The sequence below is a fragment of the Pseudorasbora parva genome, chromosome 16 (genome assembly GCF_024679245.1).
Source record: "Pseudorasbora parva isolate DD20220531a chromosome 16, ASM2467924v1, whole genome shotgun sequence".
NCBI classification, from domain to species: Eukaryota; Metazoa; Chordata; class Actinopteri; order Cypriniformes; family Gobionidae; genus Pseudorasbora; species Pseudorasbora parva.
In genome coordinates, this window is record NC_090187.1 from 22,142,662 (window position 1) to 22,152,566 (window position 9,905).

Consider the following 9,905-nt stretch of genomic DNA (forward strand, 5'->3'; position numbering starts at 1 on the left):
CTAATGGGTGTTTAGCAGTGACACGGTTAGGCTTTATCATTTACAACAAAGTAAGCTTACATTGTAATATAACCCATAGCCTAATATATAATGATACAGTTTACAGTGGCTTCATAGATTAATTAAAAACATAAACGATTAAAACTCATGTGATGCACATTTTTTTCTTTTCTTTATTTTCTATAAGCACAGTTAACAAAGCTTCCTGTATTTTCGTGAAATTCATTAAAGGTGCCCTAGAATGAAAAATTGAAGTACAGTAAATGGACATCACATACTGTGAGTCTCAAACATCATTGCCTCCTACTTCTTATGTAAATCTCGTGAATCTAAAACTCCACGGAAAAAAAAGTGCTTCTCAACATAACGCCAACCATGACACAAGCATTGGAGATCATTTAAATGCATGGCCCCAATATTTGCATTTGTCCAAACATGTTCATTGTCAGGCGGAAATGGAGCGAATCATCAGTTGCAAGCTCGCATGGACACACTTCATGTTCTAGGCTGTTCAGGAGACCTGAGGACTTTACATATCCTTCCCACAGATAAAATAATGTCAACAGTCATGGTTGACATGGTTGACTAATTTTGTTGCAATATTATCCTGTTTAACACTGTGAAGCTGCTTTGATCAATCAATCAACTTTATTTATATAGCGCTTTTACAATCACGATTGTGTCAAAGCAGCTTCACAGTGTCAAACAGGATAATATTGCGACAAAATTAGATTTGGCTGTACAGTCGTACTGGAGAAAACAGTGATGTTATCAGCTTATTTTAATTTATCATATAGCGACAATGTTGGCAGATCAGTATTATAGTTTATAGAATTAAATAAAACCTAATTCATACATTTTATTTGTATAATAAGTTGAATAACTTTAATCATAATTTTAGTGTCCCCAACTGAGCAAGCCAAGCCAAAGGCGACAGTGGCAAGGAACCAAAACTCCATCGGGGCATGATGGAGAAAAATAATCCTTGGGAGAAACCAGACTCAGTCGGGGTGCCAGTTCTCCTCTGGCCTATTAACACACTGTAACAAGTTCGATATAGTGAGGAAGGAAGAGGACACGGGGGTCGGCAGGACTGTTGATGCTCTTTTATTCTTAATAACTCAAATCAATAAACGTGCACGCTTCAGCGTGTGTTTGTCTCTGTGTATGCTCAGTTTCGCTTCCGGGTCACGCACTTCCGGCTTCCGGGTATCTCAGGGTCTCGGCATCAACAGTCCGACTCTCTCTCTCCTCGGTCTCCGGTTCCGCTGGTGTTTTATCCCGTCTCCGCGCTCATTACTAGAACAAGAGACAGGTGTTATTAATCTGCGTCCAACCCACTCACTTACCGCTCGTCCCGAGGCCCTCTCTCCCGCTGCAGACCTCGCTGAACCACGCCCCCCTTGCCACATACCCCCACCGCCCGACTCAGGCCGGGGAGCCGTCCGGCCTGCAGCCCCCCCCCCCCCCATTTCTGGAGAGGAAATCGGCCACAGCCATCTGAGCACCCGGCCTGTGGACCACCTTGAACTTAAACGGCTGAAGAGCCAGATACCAACGGGTGATCCGCGCGTTGGTATCCTTCATGCGGTGGAGCCATTGGAGAGGAGCGTGGTCCGAACAGAGAGTGAACTCCCGCCCCAGGAGGTAGTAGCGGAGGGTGAGAACGGCCCATCTGATGGCCAAACACTCCTTTTCTATGGTGCTGTACCTAGCTTCTCTCTTAGAGAGCTTACGGCTAATGTACAGCACCGGCCGCTCTCCCCCCTCCACCTCCTGGGCCAGGACTGCGCCCAGCCCCCTGTCCGACGCGTCAGTCTGCAACAAGAAAGGGAGAGAAAAGTCAGGGGAGTGTAACAGCGGCCCGCCACATAGGGCAGCCTTTACTTGGGTAAAAGCCTGTTGACACGGCTCCGTCCACTGGACCGTATCTGGTAGCCCCTTTTTAGTAAGATCAGTCAAAGGGCTGGTGAGGTCCGAATAATTTGGTATAAACCGTCTATAATATCCCGCCAGCCCCAAGAACTGTCTTACCTCCTTTTTGGTCTTGGGCCTCGGACAGGTTGCAATTGCGGCAGTCTTATCAATTTGAGGACGCACCTGTCCATGACCCAAGTGGAAGCCCAGATACCTTACTTCCACCCGCCCAATCGCACACTTCTTCGGATTGGCCGTGAGCCCCGCTCTCCTCAGCGACCTCAGGACCGCCCTCACATGCTGCATATGCCGCTGCCAGTCGTGACTATAGATCACTATGTCATCTAGGTACGCCGCAGCATATGCAGCATGGGGACGAAAAATCCTATCCATGAGTCGCTGGAAGGTCGCGGGTGCCCCGAACAAGCCGAAAGGAAGCGTGACGAATTGGTGTAATCCGAACGGCGTGGTGAAAGCTGTTTTTTCTTTGGATAATGGAGACAAGGGGATCTGCCAATAGCCCTTTGTTAAGTCCAGTGTCGAATAAAATCGAGCCGAGCCTAACCGATCAAGCAACTCGTCAACCCGTGGCATTGGATACGCGTCGAACTTCGACACAGCGTTCACCTTGCGGTAGTCCACACAGAACCTGACCGAGCCGTCCGTTTTGGGGACCAAAACTATCGGGCTCGCCCAGTCACTGTTGGACTCCTCGATTACTCCCATGTCGAGCATTGCGCCTAATTCGTCCTGAACTACTTTTTTCTTGTGTTCAGGCAAGCGGTACGGCCGGCTGCGAACTACCACGCCCGGCTCGGTCTCGATATGGTGCTGAATCAAGTCGGTACGTCCCGGTAGGGGCGAGAACACGTCGGCGAACTCCGCCTGCAATTTCGATAAATCAGCGAGTTGTAACGGTGAGAGGTGATCTCCCCCAGGGGCCAGCGCGACTGATTGCGCTTTAATGCTCGCCTCTGGCCCGAGATCATCCTCTCCCCCGATCACCGTTGCCAACAACACCGATTCCACCTCATTCCATTTTTTCAGCAGATTGAGGTGGTATATTTGACGTGCCCCGTTCCTATCGGATCGTATCACTTCATAATCGAGCTCTCCTATCTGTCGTGCGACCTCAAACGGCCCCTGCCACTTCGACATTAATTTTGAGCTCGAGGTTGGGAGTAGAACGAGCACTTTCTCTCCCGGTGTGAATTTGCGCAGTTTAGTACCCCTGTTATATGACCGGCTCTGGCGGTCCTGGGCTTGTAACAAATTCTCCCTAGATAGCCGCCCCAATGTGTGGAGTTTTGTTCGCAAGTCCATGACGTACTGAATTTCGTTTTTGGCCAACGACGGCCCCTCCTCCCAAGTTTCTCGTAGGACGTCCAGCACCCCCCGTGGCTGACGTCCGTAGAGAAGCTCGAAGGGGGAAAACCCCGTGGAGGCTTGCGGGACCTCGCGCACAGCAAATAAGAGGGGTTCTAACCACCGATCCCAATTCTTGGCGTCTTCTTGTACGAATTTACGGATCATGGATTTAAGAGTGCGATTAAATCGTTCGACCAACCCGTCTGTTTGTGGGTGATAGACGCTGGTTCGAATGGATTTAATGCCCAATAATCCATACAATTCGCTTAACGTGCGTGACATAAACGCCGTGCCTTGATCAGTGAGGATTTCTTTCGGAATCCCCACCCGGGAGATTAAACGAAACAGTGCGTCCGCAACACTCTTCGCCGAGATGTTGCGGAGAGCCACTGCTTCCGGGTATCGTGTTGCGTAGTCCACGATAACTAGCGCAAAACGATGCCCGCGTGCGGATCGTTCTAATGGCCCGATGAGGTCCATCGCAATTCTCTCGAAGGGGACCTGCATTAATGGAAGGGGGCGCAATGGCGCTTTTGGGGCGGCCAGTGGGTTCACCAACTGACATTCAGGACAAGACGCGCACCACCTGCGCACATTGTCATAAATGCCTGGCCAAAAGAATCGGGTCATTAAACGATTCAGCGTGGCCGCCTGTCCCAGGTGGCCCGCCATCGGGTTAGAATGAGCCGCCTGAAAAAGCATTTCCCGGCGGCTCTTTGGTACTAACAATTGGGTTGTATCCATTTTTGACTGAGCGTCTTGGGTCACTCGATACAACCTATCCTTAATTATGGCAAAATAAGGATACGTGACGGGCAATGCGGGTTGGAGGGGCTGACCGTCGATGGTGCGGACCTGTTGAAACGCATGTTTTAGCGTCTCGTCTTGAGACTGCTCCAGAGGGAAGTCATCGCGGTCCGAGAGAATCAGTCTCTCGACCCCGCTCGATTCCTCTGAAGCTGTTCCCAAGGGCCCCGTATCAGCCTCGCCAACCTGCACTCGCACCGCCCCGTTCCTAGCCTTGTTTCCCCAAGCGGCATCCGCGCACAACGACCCCAATAACGCCGAAAAGGCGGGCCAATTCGTCCCCAGAATTAGCGGATGCCGGAGGTGGGGACTAACCGCCACCTCAACACTATGCTTTTTCCCCCTAAACTGGATCGTGACTGGGACAACCGGATATTCCACCACATCCCCGTGCACACACCGCACCTTAACCACGCGGCTTGTATCCAACGCCCCAGGCTGAATCAGGCTTTGATGGATCGAGGTTTGGTTACATCCTGAATCCACCAAGGCCTGATATGTACCCCCCTTGATACTTACAGGAATTTGGTACTCTCCTGCTTGATCGGGGGTGGTCCGCTGGACGTCCGGGATCCGGATCATTGTTCCGATGTCCATCATCGGACATCGGTCCACAAAATGATCCGGATCACCGCACCGCCAGCAGGCCAGCCCAGGCCTACCCGCCGCCCCGGCGGCGGGGAGTGGGTTGGAGGCTGAGCGCGGATAGGGGGCGGAACCGGATCCATAGTCACTACCCGGCCCCAGCGGCCCCGCCCCCCTGGGCGGGACCCGCGAACTCCCAGACGGTCCAGGGCCCATCCCACCCCGGCCTCTGGGGGGAACGCGAGGAGGGCCTGGAGGGCGGGACCTGGGGAGAGGGACAGGTCGAGAGAGAGAGAGAGAAGGGGGAGAGAGAGAGGGAGAAGTTAGTGGGGGTGCGCCGACCCCCGGGCACGCCACCAGGTGGTCCTCCGCCAAATTGATGGCCGTCTCCAGCGACGTGGGCCGGTGGCACTGGACCCACTCGGCGGTCTTCCTGGGGAGCCGAGTGATGAACTGCTCCAGCACCACCAGATCGACGACATGGTCCACGTCGCTGCCGCCGGCCAGCAGCCATCTGCGGCACTCGTCCCGGAGCTGTTGGGCCAAGGCGAAGGGTCGACCGGACTCGCCCCACTCCAGGGAGCGGAAACGCTGGCGATGCTGTTCTGGGGTCCGGCCGACCCGCTGAAGAATGGCCCGCTTCAGGTCATCGTAGTCCAGGAGGTTCGCAACCGGTAGATGTTGCGCGGCCGCCTGGGCTTCGCCGGATAGCAGTGGAATGAGGCGCACCGGCCACTGTGCCCGGGGCCACCCGCAGGCCTCCGCGGCTTTTTGGAATAGATCCACGAAGGCCTCGGGATCATCTTCCGGCCCCATCTTCTGCAGGGGCACGTGCACCGGTGCGCTGGCCCGCCCAGCGGCCTCGGCGCGAACCTCCCGGTCCATCCAGCTCCGGAACTGCTCGCGGTCCTCTTGCTGGCCTTGGACTATGGCCGCGAAGCGGCGCTCCTGTTCAGTCCGAAGGTCCAGCAACGCCGTGTGATGTTCCTGGTGGAGGGCCGCGAGCGATGTTATGATCTCCGCAAATGGCGAGGCGGAGGGCGTTGTCATGGCGGCGGCTCTGTCCTGCTTCCTTCCCGGGTTTCGGCACCAGTGTAACAAGTTCGATATAGTGAGGAAGGAAGAGGACACGGGGGTCGGCAGGACTGTTGATGCTCTTTTATTCTTAATAACTCAAATCAATAAACGTGCACGCTTCAGCGTGTGTTTGTCTCTGTGTATGCTCAGTTTCGCTTCCGGGTCACGCACTTCCGGCTTCCGGGTATCTCAGGGTCTCGGCATCAACAGTCCGACTCTCTCTCTCCTCGGTCTCCGGTTCCGCTGGTGTTTTATCCCGTCTCCGCGCTCATTACTAGAACAAGAGACAGGTGTTATTAATCTGCGTCCAACCCACTCACTTACCGCTCGTCCCGAGGCCCTCTCTCCCGCTGCAGACCTCGCTGAACCACGCCCCCCTTGCCACACACACCGTGTAAGATTATTATTCTGGCAACCTTACAGGTCAGAAATCATATTAGATTGGAATATTCAAAATTTCAGGGTATCACGGAAGAGACAGATTTATTTAGGATGGGGCGTCGATTACACAAGAGTATGAATACATGAAAGATCGGAATTATTGCGCCGAAGACGGGTTTTGAGCATGTCGTGCCAGTGAGGCAAATTCGGAGGAGACACCATTTGACACGGCTCAGCAGACACTCCAGGATGAGCTGGTCATGTCCAGACAGGTCCACCATCCGATCCGGACAGGGCCCAGATCCGGGATAAACCTCGGGATAAACAGAGAGACTAACATTAGCGTAGATGCCTCTCTTTTTATGATGTAACGAGTAAATCAGGTGTTATTGGAAGTGTTCCCGGTTCCGGCTGACCTAGTTAATGCAGCCTAACAATCCGTCAATTGATCTGAATAATGAAAGTTAAAAATTTTCTATGTGTATGCCATAGTAAAGAGATGTGTTTTTAGTCTAGATTTAAACTGACAGAGTGTGTCTGCTTCCCGAACAATGCTAGGAAGACTATTCCACAGTTCAGGAGCTAAATAGGAAAATGATCGACTGCCTGCAGTTGATTTAGATATTCTAGGTATTATCAACTGGCCAGAAATTTTGAGAGTGCAATAGACGTGATGGAGACACAATCGTGATTGTAAAAGCGCTATATAAATAAAGTTGATTGATTGATTGATTGATGTTTATAATCCTATACCACAACAATTTAATTCAAGATCGTTCGTTTGTTCGGCCCACTTCAAGCAAGCTTCACTCAGCGTCTTAAACCGAAGAAAGTGGCAGCTATATTCCTGCAAGCAGTAAGTAGCGATTTTATCCACTTATTGACTGTTTAAACAATTTCTGATTAAATTGAAAGTTTCTTAGAGAGACCCCATTGTCTAGATAACACAAGATGCTAGTACAGTAACAATAGGAAACACCAAGTACCGTACAAAACTAAATAGTGTGTCTAATGACAAAGGGTAATGTTATTTTGTATTACAAAATACAACCGTAGATACTTTGTTTAGATCGTTCACTCAATCCTTCTAGCAAACATCACCGTTTCCACTATATAAGTTAAAACGATAGTCATAAGTTATAATATAAAGTTATGATAGTCAAATATAAGTTATATATTTATATGTTTGAGAACTGAAGTATGGTGTTTCCGATGATGTTTTTGCCTATTTGTATTTCAGATTAGGCTACATCACAGTCACTGTAACCTTAGCCTATATTGTGACTAATGTTAAATAAACATGCAATATCATTGACGAAAAAAGACAAGTCTAAAATGTTGGCTGAATGACACACTTTAAGTAGAATATCTCAAATGGAGATTGATAAAATGCAGCTTACTTGTTTATTGGTGTTTTCAGATTGGTCGTGCGCGAGAGAGAGCTTGCGTCCATATGGTTACCAGATTGGACATGTTCAGGTAAAAACCGGAGTGAATACCGGAAAAGCTCTGTTTTGGGGATTTAATTACTGAAATCTAGCAAAACGAACGTGAGCTTTTTCTCACATGCGGATGATCTAAAAACACCAAATAAACAAGTAAGCTGCATTGTATCAATCTCCATTTAAGATGTTTTGCTTAAAGTTTCATTTAGTCGATCTGTGTTGTGTCAGGACGGTCAGGACTCATGAGCCGCTTCACTGAACTGCTGTGAGCTGCTGAAATAAGCCAATCAGAGCAGAGCTCAACATTAATATTCATGACTCTTCCAAATAAGGCAAAAACAGAGCATTGCATCCTAGGGACAATTTATAGGGTTGTAAATAGACCTGTAAAACTGTATCTGGACAATTTTTCCCTTAAATAAGACACACACCCTCTATGCAGATATCAGAGAACAATTTAAAATATTGTTTCAAATCATTCTAGGGCACCTTTAAAAGAAGGTACACCGCCATCTTGCTCCTCCCTAAGAGACTTGAACGGTAACACTTTACAATACGGGTGCACTAACATGCATTAATTCATGCTTAACTAATGCACAGATAATCATGAGCTAATGGTGAACTAACCCATTTATTAATGGTTAATGCATTAGCAACTAATGAAGATTATACATGATTAATAAATTAAGTAATCATTAAATTGTTATTTGTTAAATGTGTCATAATGTATTAATTCCTTAATAACATAATGAATGTGTTAATTACCACAAGGGGTCAAAGCCATGCATTTCAACTTCCAGTTGTCTGCTTTAATTAATCATTAGCTAATGATTTATAAAGGTATCATTTTGTTATTACTTTACTTGTTTGGGCACATGACTATTAATTAACTTATTAAGCAATATGTAATATGTAATTGAGGTTATGGGTTTTGACTTCATTTTGAATTAGTTAATAATCATGTGCCCCAACAAGTAAAGTCATAACATAATAATACTTTTATAAATCATTAGCTAATGATTAATAAAAGCAGACAACTGGAAGTGGAAATGCATGGCTTTGACCCCTTGTGGTAATTAACACGTTAATTTACATTATTAGTTAATATAATATGTTATTAAGGAATTAATACATTATGACACATTTAACTAATAACAATTTAATGATTACTTAATCTATTAATCATGTATAATCTTCATTAGTTGCTGATGCAGTAATCATTAATAAATGGGTTAATAAATTAGTAATACATTAACTCATGATTATCTGTGCATTAATTAAGCATGAATTAATGTATATTAGTGCACCCGTATTGTAAAGTGTTATTACTTGAAATTACATGATGTTGTAAACACGACTTCTCACCTCGTAAATACGAACATCCCAGGAGGGCTTGAACACACCATTTGACACATATTGTTTTTCCGCTTGAAAGCTGTGGAGGGCTCGCATGTATTCAGGTCTGATGATCAGCTGATTATAAACTCTAAAAGTAAGTTTAATTTTCACATAATACAGTCTTTAAGCTTGGTAATTATTGATATTCATGTTGTGTTTATATTGCTATTTTTGTATTATGCGTTTAAAGGGGTGATGAATTGAAGAATCAACTTTCCCTTGAGCTTTTGTATATAAAAGGTCATGGTAATGTAAGAATATACGTTTCAGAGCTGAAAACTTCCTTGAAAAGAAAATCTTTTATAGACACCAGGCCTGGCAAATGACGAAAGATGAAACACACACCTCTACAGCGCCTTTAATCCAGCAGACGCGTCCACCGACTCATGGAGGGCTCGTGCTAGCTGGTCAACAACAATAAATATGCCGAGGAAGATTAAGATATTGCGCTATTCCTGGTTGTGGAAGAACACAGTCGCTGCATAAGCTTCTTTCTGATCCTAATATTAGGAATGAGTGGTTGAACTTTATTTTTAATGAAGTTCCAGCTCACATAGGGAAGACATATTCACTTCAGTTAACTGCGGGATCGTTTGTAAACAAATCTCCAGTCGGTGCTGGATTTGAATCCAAAAGGAATGGTGCAACACACATGTGAGTAAAACATGTTATTATCTTTAATAGTACTGCATTGTTATAGATAATTTTGCTTATGTGTTACGTGTCTAACAGAACATACCTTAAGCAAGTTGGACTCAGACACGTGTGGGCCGGGGCTCGCAAAGCCAGGCAGGCCGATGAATCTCTTAGTATTACATTTTTGTTCTGCTCTTCTCTCTCTCTCAAGTTGACATCTGAAGGGCAGCGCACGCCGAACGTGTATGTGTGTCACGACCCATCAGAACCCAGCGTTTTGGAGAGCCTCAA

General features: G+C 47.2%; 1 protein-coding gene across 1 annotated transcript; it reads right to left on the minus strand.

The window, feature by feature from the left end:
* Nucleotides 1-1,045: 1,045 nt before the first annotated feature.
* Nucleotides 1,046-6,135, minus strand: LOC137043657 (uncharacterized). The gene is made up of 2 exons (XM_067419972.1): nt 4,612-6,135; nt 1,046-1,299 (listed from the first exon to the last, which is right to left on the minus strand). The coding sequence occupies exons 1-2, from the start codon at nt 5,725-5,727 to the stop codon at nt 1,297-1,299; spliced, it is 1,119 nt and encodes a 372-aa protein (XP_067276073.1). The 5' UTR covers nt 5,728-6,135; the 3' UTR covers nt 1,046-1,296.
* Nucleotides 6,136-9,905: the final 3,770 nt, after the last annotated feature.

Excerpts from the sequence above, each read along its gene's own strand:
- LOC137043657 (XM_067419972.1), bottom strand. The coding sequence starts at position 5,727 with ATGACAACGCCCTCCGCCTCGCCATTTGCGGAGATCATAACATCGCTC.